Source organism: Cavia porcellus, unplaced genomic scaffold, assembly GCF_034190915.1.
Source record: "Cavia porcellus strain 051 isolate PalLab524CR breed Dunkin Hartley unplaced genomic scaffold, mCavPor4.1 scaffold_17, whole genome shotgun sequence".
In the NCBI taxonomy this organism is placed as follows: domain Eukaryota; kingdom Metazoa; phylum Chordata; class Mammalia; order Rodentia; family Caviidae; genus Cavia; species Cavia porcellus.
Window position 1 is genome coordinate 54,308,002 of NW_026947500.1, and position 16,730 is coordinate 54,324,731.

At 47.8% G+C, this 16,730-nt stretch overlaps 1 protein-coding gene across 5 annotated transcripts in view; it reads right to left on the reverse strand.

The window, feature by feature from the left end:
* Positions 1-962: 962 nt before the first annotated feature.
* The window catches only part of Patl1 (PAT1 homolog 1, processing body mRNA decay factor), a 30,421-nt gene continuing 14,653 nt past the window's right edge, over positions 963-16,730 (reverse strand). For 3 of the 5 annotated variants that reach the window (XM_013146438.3, XM_005001133.4, XM_005001132.4), the window contains exons 10-19: positions 15,442-15,622; positions 14,611-14,734; positions 14,113-14,210; positions 13,450-13,509; positions 11,972-12,120; positions 10,430-10,589; positions 7,323-7,478; positions 2,565-2,656; positions 2,335-2,484; positions 963-2,140 (exon numbers count right to left, since the gene is read on the reverse strand). In XM_013146438.3, the coding sequence (XP_013001892.1) occupies positions 2,119-2,140; positions 2,335-2,484; positions 2,565-2,656; positions 7,323-7,478; positions 10,430-10,589; positions 11,972-12,120; positions 13,450-13,509; positions 14,113-14,210; positions 14,611-14,734; positions 15,442-15,622 (1,192 nt within the window). In that variant the 3' untranslated portion in view covers positions 963-2,118. Of the gene's footprint in view, positions 2,141-2,330; positions 2,485-2,564; positions 2,657-7,322; positions 7,479-8,668; positions 9,125-10,429; positions 10,590-11,971; positions 12,121-13,449; positions 13,510-14,112; positions 14,211-14,610; positions 14,735-15,441; positions 15,623-16,730 lie in introns of those variants that run through there. The other 2 variants (XM_003464199.5, XM_063228160.1) reach the window with 2 other exon arrangements.

A 16,730-nucleotide genomic window follows, 5' to 3' on the forward strand; every position in this document is an offset into this window, starting at 1 on the left:
ACACTTACCGTGAATTAATGCAGCTCTCCACCTTAGCTACACTCTACACTGTGCTTCGTCTGGAAAAGGGCCCTGGGGCTCATCAACTCCTGATTTCGGCGACTGCAGCTTCAGTGTGACTGTGAATCATCCAACTCCAAGGTGCACCCAGCACAGTACTGACCAGTTGTAGTGAGCACATCTGGTTCTAGCTTTTCATCCACATTTTTCCTTTTTTTTGTTCCCCGTTTTTTCCTGGGTTGTGAGAATCCCTCTCCTTTCGTCTGGCCTTCTCCATGCTGTTAAATTCTAGTATCTGAGTTTTCTCAGACTGTCTCTACCCCACTACCTATCAAGCTGCCATCTCCATGTGATATTTGACTCCTGTTCAGCAGGGAGCTACTATCCTTGTTACAAAGTCTTAACAAGGGGACGTTAAAAGTACCTAGAAATGGAGCACGATTGCCTGCAGGCAGAGCAGGGGAGCTCCTGTTGGCTCACTGAGATATGCTCCTCTCAGAGCCCAGGGACTTCATGTTTGGGCACTTTTGAGTCAGGGTCTTGCTAAGTTGCCAGGGCTGGACTCAAGCTTGCAAATTTCCTTGCCTTGGCCTCCCAAGGGCTGGGATCCCAGGTGTGCCCTGCTAAAGGTAGTTTCCTCACCCCTGAGCAGTGTCCACCGTGGAGTCACCTGCTCTTGGCCTGCTGTCACCTAGGCTGGCTGTTTAAAGCTTGTTTTTCCATTGGAAAAAAGTGTGCATTATGCAAACAATGTCCAGAGTTACCAGAACTCTTGTCTATTTTCTGCCTTTCTCTACCTGTTGGCTTACCTTTGTTCCTTGAGCATATACAAGCATCTGAAATATACCACAAAGAAGCAAGGCATTAGCACACTCACCAGTCCCACATCAGGAGGCCTGCGGGGTACAGCACATGTGAAGCCAGTTCAGGAACAGCAGGAACACACTCAGGCACACGCATCCTTCAATTATACAATTTGTTTTTATTTACAATACCCTATAAAAATGTAAATTTAGAAACCTTTATTTTTATTAATTAGAACCAAACAAGATAAAGCACAGTAAGGAAAAAGTAACAACCAAGTATTCACTTGATCGCTGTAAGGGGAGGGGATGGAAGGGGGATGTGGAGAGAGAGTCAGTAGCTGATGGCAGGGCCCGGGTGACCGCTTGGACGCTGGTGGAGCTGGGCCGCAGGCAGGCTGAGGCCAAGGAAGGCGGCCAGGTTGGGGCTCACTGTAGGATGGCACCAGGACCTGGGACGTGCAAAACGGCCCCTCCTGGAGCCGGGCGGCCAACCGGACCACATCCGGAAGGCGAGGGCAGCAGGATGCAGGTCAGGACAGCCAGCAGGATTCTCAGTTCCCATCCCCGATGCTGCCCCGGGGAGGACAAGTGACAGGCACGGCCACTGTCCCCACCTCCTGGACCGGGCACATCAGGCTTGGTTTGGGGGACAGCACCCTGTGTGTCAAGGCCCACCTGGGGGACCAGGGAGGCTGCTGTCACTGGAGCACAGGAGGCTTCACTGAGTACGACCTTCACTGGCTTGGGAGTTGGAGGCAGAGACGCAGATGGGAGGGGAGGACCCTAAGCCTCCTGGCACCACACCACCAGGGGGGACCTGGATTTCATTCAAAGTGCTGCGGACCCTGTACGAGGCTGAGGCCAGCTGCTGGTTGTGTTGGAGGAGGTAAGTGTCTGGACGCAGCTGTCCACCTAAGACTCACTTGGCAGGGCCTCTGGCAATGCGGGTGCATGGGAATCTATCCCGAGTTCTACTCAATTGGTTCTCCTAAACGTCACCCTAATGAGGGACAAGGACTACAGTCCGCAGCAGGATGAGGGTAGACCTGCTGTGGGCAGTGTAGTGTGGTGGCCAAGTGAGGTATTACCTTGGTAGCTCTAGGGTGAAGGAAACAGCTGTGAAGAGCTGAGTGAGAGGAGGACATGCAGAACGGAAGGCGGACGGCACTGGCACTGGCACCAGTGAGACCAGCAGGAGACCCCGCCGCCCTGCACCGGCCTGCCCTGGGCATGGCTGCTGCCTCCTCTCAGCAATGCTCCCAGCGATGAGCAGCGCAGGCGCAGTATCAGGAGTAAGGACCCTGTGGAGCCCTCATCGGATCCCCTGGACCAGCCTGGGGCGGAGACACAAAGCAGTGGGTTTGTGCCACCCGAGTAAGACAGTGAAGCCTTCCCCTCAAAGTCACATCCTCGTCCTCATAAGGACACCGTCTCTGCATCACCCAGTGCTCAGAAGACACTCAGCTTCACCTCCGCTCCGCGCGCAGCCCAACACCCCAGCCCCTCCTGCCCCAGCGAAGGCACCTACTGCAGTTTCGTCTCCAGCAAGTTCAGCTTCTGCTGGTCAACGTAGCGAGCAAAGAGGGACACAAGGTTTGTGGGGATGGAGACGGGCTTAGCCAGGGCTGTCTGGGGGATCCGCAGAAGCTCTCTGGTGGCCATGAACATCACCTCCGTCCTATGGGAGGCCGAGTGACAGTGAGAAGAGCCACAGCAGTGGTGGCTGTGGAAGGCTGTGGGGAAGGTGGCTATACTCACCACTGGTCATTCTGTGCAGGCTCTGCTGCCGGCTCTGTGCGTTGCAGGTCTTCCCCACGGCTCAGCAGTGTGAGCAGCAGTGAAAGGCCGAACTGCAGAGACAGAAGGCCAACTCAGTACCTCTCCTGACTCTGGCTCCGAGCTGGGTGAAGCCAGGGGGCTTTGCCCAGTACCCACTCCACCCTGCCCCCAGGAGAATGTGGAACTTTTTCCCCCCACTGAGAACCAAACTGAAAAAACAGAAGGTCAATAAAGCGTTCATGGTAAAAAACATTCAATGAGAAAGATACTGAGAATATAGAAAAAGAGAAGTTAACACTTTAGGAAAGCTGGGTGTGGTGGTGCACACCTATAATCCCAGTACTTGGGAGGCTGAGGCAGGAGGATCATTTCCAGTTTGAGACCAGCATGGGCAACAAAGTGAGCTCAAGGCCAGCCTGAAATGCACAGTGAGGCCTGGTCTCAAAAAGATGAAACAGTAACATCAACAAGAACAAACAAACAACAGCAACAAAACGCCCCCAAAATACCAAAACAAAACAAAAAACACTATGATATATACCAAGAAAGGCAAAAGAAAAAATCAGAGCAGGATGTAAAGGGAAAATTTCCTTAAAAGGGTTACTTGAGTGGAGATATAGAGGCTCAGGAGGAGAGGTTAATAGGAGCCTAAGAAATGAAAAGAGAGGGAGAGTGAACAGATCCAAACACGTTATCTATGATGATTAAAATTCAGCAGTGTGACACAGAGATGCAAATACATGAACATAGGGCTGGGGATTTAGCTCAGTGGCATAAGCACTTGCCTTGCAAGCAGGCAGTCGTGAGTTTGATCCCCGGTACTGATAAAAAGTAAAAAGACAAAAAAAAAAAAAAAAAAAAAACCAAAAACCATGAACACATGTGTTGTTCAGTGGGTACTGACAGCAATCTCAAGCGTGCAGAATGAAAACATACAGAGACAAGCAGTGACAGGTTCAACACAGGAGATCACAACTCCACAGGCAGCTGGCAGCATTTGGGGTTCTAAGCACGTTCCTCAGTTTACCTCCCCAAGGACAGCTTTGCCTTTCCTCAGAATTTCCTTTCAAGAATCTCAGCATCAGTGTAATTAGAAAATAAAAAAGGGCAAAATCACAACAGACACCACTCAAATTCAGAGGAAACTGTAGGAAACTATTTTGAAAACTTACATTCCAATAAACTGGAGAACCTAGAAGAAACAGAAATTCCTAGATATATATGAATTGCCAAAACTGAGCCACGAAAATAGAGAAACCCTTCCTAGATCACTGCCATATGAGACAGAGGCAGTAATAAAAACCTTCCTAACTAAGCAAAGCCCTGGGCCTAATGGAATTTCTACCAGAACTTAGGGAAGACATGGCACCAGTGTTTGCCAAACTCTTCTCTGGAGCTGAAAGGGAAGGGGCACTGTCACACTTATTCTGCAAGCCAGCAACACCTGGTAACAAAACCAACAAGATTCAACAACAAAGAAAACTACACGTCAATCTCTCAAAAAAAACAGACATGCAAAAATCATCCACAAGAGAATGACAAACAGAAACCAGCAAATCATAAAAAAGATCATTCATTCTGACTAAGCTGGCTTCACTTCAGAGATGCCAGGATGGTTTAACAACTGTTAATTAATAAACATAATACATCACATGAACAGACAAAAACTACATAATCAATAGTGTTTCTGTAATAATTAACCTTCTGAGGAAGTGAGAAAAATTTCATTCAAAACAGTTTCAAAAAACTACATGCTGAGATGAATTTAATCAAGGAAGTAAAAGACCTCTACAATAGGGGCTGGGGGTTTAGCTCAGCGGCATAAGCACCAGCCTTGAAAGCAGGCAGTAGTGAGTTCGATCCCCAGTACCGATGAAAAAGACAAAAAAACAAAACAAAACAAAACAAAACCTCCACAATGAATGAGATGCAGATGAAAAAGAAAAAAAACTGAAGATAACATCTGAAAGCAGAAAGACTCAGCCTTACTTGGATAGGCAGAACCAGTACAGTCAAAATGACCTTAATGCCAAACATGATACGCAGATTTCATGCCATCCAAATCAGAAGACCAACAGCATTTCCAAAGAAAACAAGTTGCGAAGGGAGAGGCCTGGAACGGCAAGAGCAATCCTGAGTGACAGGAGCAAAGCAGAAGGCATCATAAGCCTGGACCTCTAGTTCTATTATAGATCTTCATGACAAAAACAGCCACGCAGATCCTCGACCAAGCAGAGGACGTGGAAGCAGCCCTGGGCACGCCCACCACCTGCTCACTGACCAAGGGGCCAAAGCACCTGCTTGTCAAAAAACTGAGAGCTGGGAAACTAGCCGCCCACACGCAGAAGAATGAATCCAGACCAAAGCTCTTACCTGCTACAAGAAAGTCAAACTGGAACAAAGACCTGAATATAAACACAAAAAACACTGATTCTGCCAAAAGATAAGCCTCATGAGGCTGAAAGCGCAGGTGAGGGTTCCTGGAACAGAACTCTAGCCGTCAACAACCCAAAGTACTCCAAGGAAAAACCCCCTGCATGGCACAGGAAACAGCTGGCAGACTGCACAGATCCTTATGGCATGGATTTGAAATACCCCCGCCAGCCACTCCTTGGACACAGCACTAATATGCAGAACACATGAAGATCTCACCCCAATGTAAGAGCCCATCAAGAAATGGGTGGCTGAGGTGAACAGACACCGCTCAGGAGGATACTGGCCAGCATGCTCGGAAAGCACTCAGCAAATTAGAACCACCCCAAGATTCCTTTCACTTCATCCAGACACCAAAACAACAGGCACAGCAAGGCTGGAGAGGAAACTCTTTGCGTTTCCAGGGTTCGTGGAGTGTAAACTGGTACAACTGCCATGGAAACCATCATGGAGACTCCTCAAAAAGCTACAACTATAAATTCCCCTCTACCCAGTTACTCCCCCTCCATGGGAGTAACTCTGAGTTACAGGGATCCTGTTTCAGTGACATGTACACAATGTCTATAGCAGCACAGTGCTCAAGAACTAAGTCATGAGGTGGCCTATGTGCCTAGCAACAGATGAAGGGATAAAGAAAATATACTCATACACAATACTCTCAGCCCTAAAGAATGTGAGGCATTTATAGGAAAATGGATCCTGAGATCATGATGCTAAATGAAATAAATCAGACAAAGGTTAAATATTCCCTGATTTCTCTCATATGAGAAACCCAAGATATAAATAAGAAGCAAACTATAAGACAGGAAGCAGAAAGACTTACGTGGAAAATAATCAGCTTTGTAAACCAGAGACTGAACATGCCAGCCCGCCAGCCTGTCTTTGCCTCACCTGCCATTGCTATCCTCCTACTTGGTGCCTACTCGGAAAGGCAGGGAAGGCAAGGACAGATCTTAGTTTCAGAAAAGAGTGCATGAGCTAAGAATAATAACAAAAACAAACATGAGCAAAGGAATCCAGAGAGAGGGAAGGAGGCAGGGGAAGGGGAAGGCATTTTTAAAAAGTAAAAAGCTGCATGATATACATGTATCTAAGTTCCCAAGGTGAATGTATACTTCACGTACTGCAAACAGCTACTAATAAAATTAGAAATATATCCCTCCCCCCCACACACAAAAAAAACAAAAAACAGGAAGCAGAAAGGAGTCTCTGTGGAGATGGGAAGGGAACATAAGACCAGAGAAGATGGGAGACTGGGAGAACGGGAAGTGAAAAGGACCTGAATGTGCCTGTAGGGGCAGTGCTTTCCTATGAGCACATCACGTGCCACACATACTTATCTGTTCTCTGCAGATTTTTTTGTATTTTTCTTTGACAGGCTCAGGCCCACTCTATAGTCCAGTCTGGTCTCGAATTTGCAGTGATCCTCCTGCCTCAGCCTCCCAAGTGCTGGGATGACAGGAGTGCGCCACCATGCTAAGCTTCCCTGCAGGTTATTATTATTTTTTTGGTGCCAGGGATCGAACTCACGACCTCGTTTGCCAAGCAGGCCCTTAACAGCGTTGAGCTAAATCCCTGGCTTCCCTGCAGATTTAAATAAGTACCGGGCAGCGCAATCTTGTCTGACCTCATAGTTTTCTACCCCCTCTGCTGAGATGAATAGACTGAGCACCAGCAGCTCCCATCTCTGCCCCCAGGTGTGGCACTGCGTCTCAGACAAGCTTCGGGGCTTCTAGTGCCAAGGACGAAGTGACCCTGATGTGACCCTCTATGCTGCAGCTGAGTGCCTAGGAGCTGACTTGGCCACCGCCTGGTCACTGTACCCAGCTGGCCCCGTGTCACAGGACAGGAAGCCGGCACAGTGTGGTGGGAAAACTCATCTAGGACTGTGACCCAGGTGGTGTCCTCTGGCATCTCCTCCAGACTCTGCTTCCTCTGGGCTCTGCAGAGCTTGTCCCAATGCGGACTGCCCTGCCCTGCCCTGCCCTGCCCTGCCCAAATTGACTCCAGCCATGGTGACAGTCATGACAGTGGAGATGGCTCCATGAGCCTGTGTCTGGCTGTGCTCCAGAGGCCAAGCCCCACAATGACACTAGGAGCTGAGAAGACACCAGTGGCAAAGGCTGCACAGAGCACAGCCAGCCACTTTTGACATAGCCCGTGGCTTAGAAGCCAGCAGCCGTCCAGGTCCAGGACCAACTGTGATGGCCATGTGGCCACTTGACTTGCGTGGCAGGGGATGCGTGTGACTCCTGCCTAGATCACGAGGAGATGGTAGACAGTCGGCTGGGGGGGCCAGAGCACCTTGTTCTGGAGCACAGCGGTGAGGTGAGGGTTGCAGGGCGCTGGCGCGGCTGCACTCTGAGGTAGGTTCATCAGCTGCTGCAGAAGGCTCGTGACAGTCACAGAGGGCAGGTGGTAGAGGAGGACAGAGAAGGGACTCAGTAAGCACGGCAAGACCTGCAGACGAGAGACGGAGTGTGACCCCAGAGCTGCCCATCCCAGGACCTTAGCCCAGAGGCCCTCCTGGTTCCCTCTGTGCCCACAGCTCTGAGGCTCTTGCCTGCTCCATGGAGCTTCAGGTGCCTATGGGCTGTGGGGCAGGGTGGGAACCAGGGACTTCAGTCCCCCAAATCAGCAGCCTAAATTGAGCCCAGAGCACTGCAGAGTACAGCAGTGATTAACAGCAATTAGGGACACCCTTCCAGTGAAGCAGCACTACATAGTGGGTGGCTCATAGCAGATCCCAGGATGCTGATCTTCAGGCTGCTGCTGCTTAGGCCTCAGCATCAGCCGGCCCAGAGCAGGAAGTCTGAGCAGCGGCACTGCTGTAACCAGGTTCACCACATGCGGGAAACCAGGAGTGGCTGGTTTGCTCGGCACCAGTACCATAAACAAAGTGGCTTTCCACTCCAGGCGAGTGTGCTGTGATATTTGACAGCATGACCGTCAGCTATGCCAACCCCAACCAGTGACCCACACCCTCCCCAATGCAGCACTACACAGCAGCTATAGTCCATTCAGATGACTCCAGTCTGATCTGGATCACTCCGGTCTGCATCTGTAACAGAATTGCTTGCACTGCTGCACCTAAGAAAACCCGCAGTAACTTCTTAGCTGCCAATGCCACTCTGATGATTTCTGATCTTTTTAATGTCTCAAACACATCTTTCAGCAGCTGGTTGGTTCTGAGTAAATGAGATCAACCCATCTGTTGCAGATTGCACTTTAGAAGCCCAAGAGGTCTCCAGTCCCTGATTGTGCAGCTCCCGTTACACCGCTCACTGCAAATGCGATGGCCACAGGTCCCAGATTTGGATCTGGATGGCTATGCCACTGTGGTTTCTGGTTACCAAGCCCTGCCGTCTGTGGCTACCTGGGCTGAGGTGGGGTTGGGTGGGGCCTAGAGCTGTATGCTGTCTCCCTTCACATCACACACTGGTCAGAGGGCTCAGGGCTCAGCCTGTTCCAGCCACCTACAACATGCCCTCTGTTTCCCGCCCAGGAGTGCCCACTGTCCAGATCCCTCATCTATGAAGGCTTGCAAAATGGTCATTTTCTGTTTTTGTTTAGTTTATTAGCTGAAATTCTTCTATCAAGAACCTTGTATGACCAACTGTCGGTACCCACACCACTGCTTGTGATAGAAAGGCAGGGCAAACGCTGATCCTTTATTTACCGGCTTTCAGGACGAGGTGATGGCTGAGCAATCGCAAAGGTGAGGAACATGTTTGGTATAACTATGAATTTGTAAAACTACATACATTTCCTTCAGCCCACTGCTGTAATTCTTTTTCTTGATGTAAATCATCCTACTTGCGGTTAACAGGAGCCTGGTCAGATTTAAACACCTTTTATTTGGGCACCCGCAGGACCTAAGTAGTAATTTATCACTTTAATTGCTTGCTTTTTTTCTCATTTGCTTTTTGAGACAGGTTCTCACTCTGCAGTCCAAGCTGGCCTCGAACATGAAGGACCATGGTCTCTGCTTCCAGAGTGCAGGGATCACGGCTGTCTGCCTCCAGCTTCGCCACTTTACTTGCTTCTGACATGAGCTATTCCAGGGTGATCCTGTATCCTTCAGGCCTCAGGCCTGGGACCAACTGCTGTTGGCAGAAAATGGTTTTCTTTTTTGGTACCAGGGATCAAACTCACGACCTTATGCTTGCAAGGCAGGTGCTTATGCTGCTGAGCTAAATCCTCGGCCCGAAAATGGTTTTCAAAGACACTTCTACTTTCTTTAATGCATGATGGTTACAAATGCAGGCTCTGTATTTAACCACGTAGTACTCACTGGCAGATAAGCGCTAGAAAGGCAGGCATTTTTGTTTCCTAGCTTTTAGCAACCAGAACAAGGGGGTGAATTCTAAGTCATAAACTAATGCCTAGTACTAAGTACTGTATTCCACACATATCTGCTCTAAAATTGCTGTAACTTTTCAATCTGGTCTTCTGTTTTCTAGGATAGACCTCAACTTGTCAGAGTTCCTTTGACCTGTTTTTCACTCTAGGAAACTTTTAAAAATACACTAGTCTCATCCCTCTTCCCGTTTTCTAATGATGAAGCCTAAACTTAAGTTTTCTGCATGCTAAAATTTCAAGAGTCAAAAAGAATTTTTTCCCAAGGGTCTACAAAAGGAGTCATTTCCAACTTTTTCATGGTCCTATCAGGAATCCTGGCATCTTGGTTTTCCACCTAGTTATTACTCAACTTGTAGTACACAATATACTCATATATTTTATTACTGTCAATCTCTCACTTAGTATTTGTTCTTTCCCCTACTTTTATCTATTTCTTGTTTTGAACCTCCTACAAGTATTGCAAAATTTGCTAGTTTTTCAAGAGATAAGCGGAGAGAAATTCTAATCCATCAGCCATCTGTGAACTTGATGACAGTCATTATTTCAAATGTCGGACTGGTTTAAACCATAAACTGACTTAACAATGGCCTATGGACACCTGTCAACTCAGGCTACAGGCTAATGTTAAACTGCTAACAAAGGCCCAGTGAATGATGCTTTATATCCACGAGGGAACTGAGACAAGTGCCTGATTCAACTGCAGACCTTGTCAGAAACACAAAAGCCCTGATTTATTGTCTCTGCACTCTGACTCAGCATTTTGGGGGAATGCCAAGTTATTTTACTTCCCAAGCGATTCTCGTAGCAGATTATATCTCTACAACTGTGGTAAGCAGGGTGGCACTGTTTGTTTCCCTATGTTTAGGGACACAGTCTATCAGAAATGGGACTAAAATACAGTCCTCAAGTTTTAAGATTTTTGCTTTAGTCAAATTCTGTGGCTGCCATTTAGATAAGGCAAGACACAGGCAGGAACAGTAGTAGTTTGGGTTCTTGAAACCTTATCAGCCATAGAGAGAACTAGGAGGAGAGTGTCCCTGGATGATCACCTCATCCTGTGCATCCTTCTTGATGAGGAAAGGCAGGTTCCTCGCGGTTGTCATGAGAATGTCGGCCGCCTGCTCTGTGGAGAGGAAAGGGAGAATGCGGGCAACCATTCTCTTCCCTTTTCGGATGCACATGATCTGAACGAAGTGGTCATCACTCGGCCTGCAAGGGAACAAAAACACACACTCAGGTCATGCAGAGCCAGGGGAGCCCTTGGCCTTCCCGGATAAGCTGCAGAATGCCATGCAGCACTGCTCTTCTTGCTTCCACAGCCTGTGCTTCCAGAGAGTGAGTGCAGCTGCTCCAGCATTGGGCCAACCGTAAAGCACCGAACCACAAGTTTCACCAATACAGATAACCGTCATTTCACCACTCAGACACTACATACACCTGCTCCAACCATCGTGTACATTATTTCCATGGCTAACTTTTAAGTGATATACAAAAATACTACATGGTTAACAGAATCAGATGTGAAAATATATAAGCGAAGTATGATGTGAACATTCCTACCCCAACCTGAGAGTTAATTTTGAAGAGATTTTTGCTGTCTATACATATTTTTCTTTCATAACACAAGGAGTCCACAAAGTTCTCAGGGCTCTGTGACTTGCTGTTTTTCTCACTTTTGTAAAGACTTTTCTGTGTCACATGCATTTAAAGGCTGCACAATGTATTAACCTGCGGACAGACTTCCTCCCCTCAGGCCTTCTCTGTGAACACCTGTAGAAAGGAAAGTGCTTGCTGCTATGTTGTTTTGCATGGAAGCTCGGAAGAATCAATAGTTCTTGTGACAAGGTAAAGAAAAAGACTTTTTACACAATGTAGCCCTCCTGCATTCATAAAATATTTGGGGATTCTGTCCGAAATAATGAGTAGAAGAGAAACTATAAACACACAAAATCTTTTTTTTTTCTTTTTCCTTTTTATCGGTACCGGGGATCGAACTCACGACTGCCTGCTTGCAAGGCAGGCGCTTATGCTACTGAGCTAAATCCCCAGCCCCAACACACAAAATCTTAAAAGGCCATTGTCTCTACTGGAAAACTGACTGGTTTCCATGACCCACACATTTTACGGAAATTCCAAGGACACAGAAATGTTTATAGTCTTCATCTTAGTAGGAGAGCAGACAGATGAACATTACTAGGTTGAGGGCCAGTCGTGGTGGAGCACGCCTGTCATCCTAGCACTTGGGAGGCCGAGGTACGAAGATCAGCAAAAGTTCAAGGCCAGTCTAAACTACAAAATGAGGCCTTGTCTCAAAAAGCAACAGAAAAGGACTATAAGTTTGAACATACTCGTAATCATAAATCAGATACAATCTGACAGCCCCCTAAACAAATCTATCGACCTCCTTAATGAATCTCTGGTACCCAGCACAATCCCTAGAAGACACTGCATTTGTTGAATAAATTCAGGATAAAGGGTTTGAGTTTGATCAAAAAGCCACACTGTGAGCTTAGAAATCATGGAAAGGCAGGAGTAAACTCAGTCCGGCAGAGAAGCTGGAAAGGGCACCCATGTGTGTGCACGCTGCTCACCTATCTCGGCCGGGCAGTGTGCCCCGTAGGTTGTCGTACATGCCACAGATCTTGTGCTTTCTTTCATCCACCAGGGCAGGTCGCTCCTCTTCAAGACTCAGGAGATACCGCCTTTCGTAATCCTCCACGTCCAGGAGTAAACTATAAGTCTGAGGAAAGATGGAGGAGAGCTGACGTGGGCCTTGCAGGCAGGCCGGCCTCTGGGGCACCAGAGACAGCTCAGTGTACGGCTGACTGCCACAGACTCAAGCATGAAAACCCACAGCGAACTTGCAGCTTATACGAGTCTTGCAGACACCATTCTCCATCCATTTCTGACCTAATCTAGCAGCTGAAGACAGTGAAATAATTACTTTCTAAACTGCCTCTCAGCAAGGCAGCAACATAGCACTGTAAGGGTACCCTGTGTAACTGCACAAGGACAGTCTGCATCTACAAAAGGGTAGAGAGCTGGTGTCACTGTGGTGCCAGTGCTCTGCAGGCCTCCCTGGGTAGTCACTGCCCCTCTGGGAGAAAAATGCATCAGCATCTGCATTTTTACAGAGGGAGAAGCTGAGGACAGCAAGAGCCAGCCCCTTGCCTCTTAAAAGTTAGGCCTTGCAGTGCATGGCTGGCTGAGGCAGGAGGATTCAAAAGTTTAAGCCCAGCCTGGGCACCTCAGCAAGACTCTGTCTCCAAAGCAAAAACAGGCTGGGGAAGTGGCTCGCGGTGAAGGCCCTTAGCTCTATGCTTGTACCACACTAGCAAGCAACAAGAAGGCAAAACAGAACCGCCACTCACCCTAAGTCACAGAGTCACTTAGAAACAGAAAAAACATGATTTCTAACCTGGGGACTCATGGTTCTAATATAATATGCTCTATGGTTTTCCAAGGTGGTATTTACATTTTATAAAGCAACTGCCAAGCTGGATGTGGTGGCAAACATCTGCAATCCTAGCACTTGGGAGGCTGAGGTAGGAGTATTGCCTTGAGTTTGAAGCCAGCCTGGGTTACACAGTGAGTTCAAGGCCAGCCTGAGCCACACAGTGAGAACCTGTCTCAAACCCAGCAAAAACAAAAAACTCCCACAAAAAATAAAAGTGCCCAAACCAACTGCTAAATGTGTATATATACATGTGCATGTGTATTACCTTTTCTCTCTGTACCAGGAAATGTCCAATATGTACCTGTGAGCTCACCTGACTTCATCAATAGGCAAAGCAATATAATTTTTATTTCCATTTTACCAGGCTTAGAAAGCTGACCTTCCCAAGGATGATCGGAATGGTTCCGAACCAGACCCCGACAGGTCTAATCTGAACCACAGTGCTCTTCCCCCCATGCCACTGGCAGGTGCCCTACGTCTTGCAGGTGTAGGACGGGTGTGCATGGGAGTCTGTACCTCACTAAGATTGAGCCAAGTTGCCTCACAGCTTGGGCCCCACGTTTTAGGGATACTTTCTCATTTGAAACCCGAGCAACAGCTTCTGAAACTTACTTTCTCAATTATGACAAGTGTTTTTCTCCTCTTGTCTCGAACTTGTTTTTCTTTTGTCTCCTACAAAACAAAAGAATATTCATTATAAACTTTGCCCCTGCCAAGAACAAATAGCTAAACATGCATCTGTAGGTTTGACTGTGAAAGTGCCAAGGTATGAAAACGACTGTGACCTTCTATAGCTTCACAGATCTAAAACTCTGTGTGTGGACAATGGCCACAGAGTTCACTGGATCAAGGGGTTTGCAAACTAATAAACTGAACTCAGAGATATGCAGGGAGGGAAGGCATCATGGGAAAATCTGAAAACACAGCAACTACAGGACTGGGGACACAGTTCAGTGGCATAGTGTCTGCCTGGGAAGGGTGAAGTTGTGAGTTGGATTCCGGTACCAAACACACACAGGAAATACAGTAGTAACTGTCTTTGGAGTCAACAGATGCTGCTAGGTGCCTGGTACAGGCAGTCTACTGGTGCTGCTGCCCCAGGCCCTGACCAGCTGTGGCAGAAATAGAGGCTCGAGCACCAAACATGTCTGTGATAACCGGAGTGACGGATGTGTGAGCTCAGACCACACAGCTCCCGCTGGGCTTAGCCCGCAGTGACCCCAGAATAGCGGGTAACAAGCCAGACGCTCCAAAAATGCAAACGTTCTCACTTACATCATCCTCAGTCCGGGATGTCACTACCGCGTCGATCATTTTCCGAGGATTGTTCACGCTGGAGACAGTGAGCTTTCCCAGAGAGCCCTCGAACTGCACTGCAGGACAGAAACACCAGCCGCAGAGAAACTGAGCAACGTCAGAGGGCACCATTAAAGGCCAGCTTCTTCTCAGTGCTTGATCAGTAGCTTAATAGTTTACCCTTTCACATTTTTTGGTTGCAATAATACAGGAAAAAATCTAAAGTACTCCCCCTTACCTATGTTAGAGGTAGCTCAAATTATAATAGGTTTAAGAAAATCATGGACTCTCAAGTAGAAAAGGACTAGAGGTCATCAGGTAAGCCACTCAGCCTCTGCTCAAATAAAAGTTTGTCTTTGCATTTATCAAGGACAGTGGTGCTTTGCAAGTCATCTCAGCACTGCTCTCGCCCACAGATGGACGGCACTGCGGTACAACGCAACCTCTCAGGCCTTTTCGCCCCAGCCCAGCCCTCACCTGGCTTGTAGGCGTGCTCCAGCTTGGCCACCTGTGGGGTGATGAGCTTGGTGCGCTCCTTCTTGGGGCCATCACCATGCAGTTCCTCAGCAGCTGCCAGTTTCTCCAGTTTCTCAAAGTAATTCTACCACAGGAGAAGAACCATGAGAGGGAACATGCAGAGACCATAGCTGTTCTTTACCACTACATCATTCATTTATACTTGCAGCAGTAATACAACTTCCTCTCTGAACACGTGCATATTTAATTTTTCACTCTGTAGGGTAAAGGATGGAACCCAGGGTACTGTATACAACAGGCAAGCTCTCTACCACTGATCTGTGGCTCATTCCTCCATGACTTGGGGACACACACCCTTGATGTTCCTTACTTGAAACTCTACCCACAATGAATGTTATGATTACATATATCTAAAACGTACCAACAAAAAGAACATACAGGAAGACGTTTATAAAAAAGAAACGCTAACGACAAATTCTCCAACCCTAGCCCTATGTTTAACTTCTGTTAGTCTGCTATAAATTCCCTAGCTTTTGGCCTGGGACACGCGTAGCTGACCGTCAGCATGACTGAAGCCAAGGGCTCACAGTACTGCGGTCTTCCCTGTTAAAATACATAGAAGTCCCCCCAAAGCCTACGACCTTTAAAAATGTGATGCAATGGAAGGGTCATCAGTTAAGACTTGCCAGCATCTTTCATCAGATGAACAAGATTCTTGATGCTGGAGGAACCGAAACACTGCTGAGCCGCAACTTGAGCTTCCACTCTCAGCTGATGATGGGACCTGCCGAGGCTGCTTCAGCACAATTCCAGGCTCCTGTAGAAGCTCACCTGGTAATAAAAGTCATCCAGGTAGGGGTCCGTGCTCTGCAGCTGCATCATCTGGATCTTGGAAACCCAATCTTTTTCCCGCTGCAGCATGAGGTTGGCATAAGGGTCCTTCCGCAGCTGATCCTGGTGACTGCTCCGGTGCCCTCCTCTGTCCCCTGCACCGTTGAGGTTCCGATGCTGACTGGAAGACACACAGAAGACGTGCTTACCCCATGGGGCACGGGGACCATGTCTTTTAGCAATTCAGGAATAAAAAGGGTCAACGAAAAGAATTCTTCTTTGCCTTTGCTAAGAATGAAAAGAACTGAATCTAACCAGGGACACAAAGTGTAACCTGCTCCACCGAGGTCTAATGAGCTGCAGCCAGGAGCCATCAGGGGATTGGGGCAGTGGGTTCAGCATAGATCCCACTGTGAGATCTGTACAGTATTCTCTGAAAATCAGGACCTATCTACCTATTACACAGGCTTAATGGAAAAACCTGGGCAAATCTGCTCCACTTTCCAACAGCCTTAAGGTAACACCCTCCACTGTCTGCAGTTGAAGGCCCTCTCTCTTTTTTTTTTAATCGGTACCAGGGATCGAACTCATGACTGTACGCTTACAAGGCAGGTGCTTATGCCGCTGAGCTAAATCCCCAGCCCCTGATGTTCCTCTTGTATCCTCCACGCTGCAGTTCTCTGCTTCTCCTTTTGCTGCTGGGGATGGGAGCCAGGGCCTCAGACATGCTGGGTACTAAGCTTGGCACCATTACAGAGCAAACAACATACTGTCCAGGACATGAATCTTCCCCAAAACACGTGCACAAGCAAGTCAGTCATGCACCTGTCTTTCTACCATGCAAGAATCTTCCCTGAAGTGTTTTTATCCCCACATTACTCATGCACCTGTCTTTCACTAAGACCTATTACTGTTCTGTACAGATTTACATTCCTTTTTTTTTTTCTTTTTGGTCCTGGGAATCAAACACATGACTATGCACTTGCAAGGCAGGCGCTTATGCTGTTGAGCTAAATCCCCAGCCCTAGATTTATATTTCACATCAACAGCAGGAGATAGAAATCTGCTCCTTGCTTCTTTAGTCAACGTTACACTTTTCATAGTGACGTTTCTAATATACCTAACACACACTGAAAAGTGGAACTGCTAGGATATGGACAGCCACATTTTCAGCTTTTACTATCTATCACCGAATTTGCTCAAGACAAGTGGTGAGACACATGGAGCTTCACCTGCGGATGGTGCACGCTCTCAGTGTGAGGAGTGTCAACGCCCTCCCGTCTTTACAG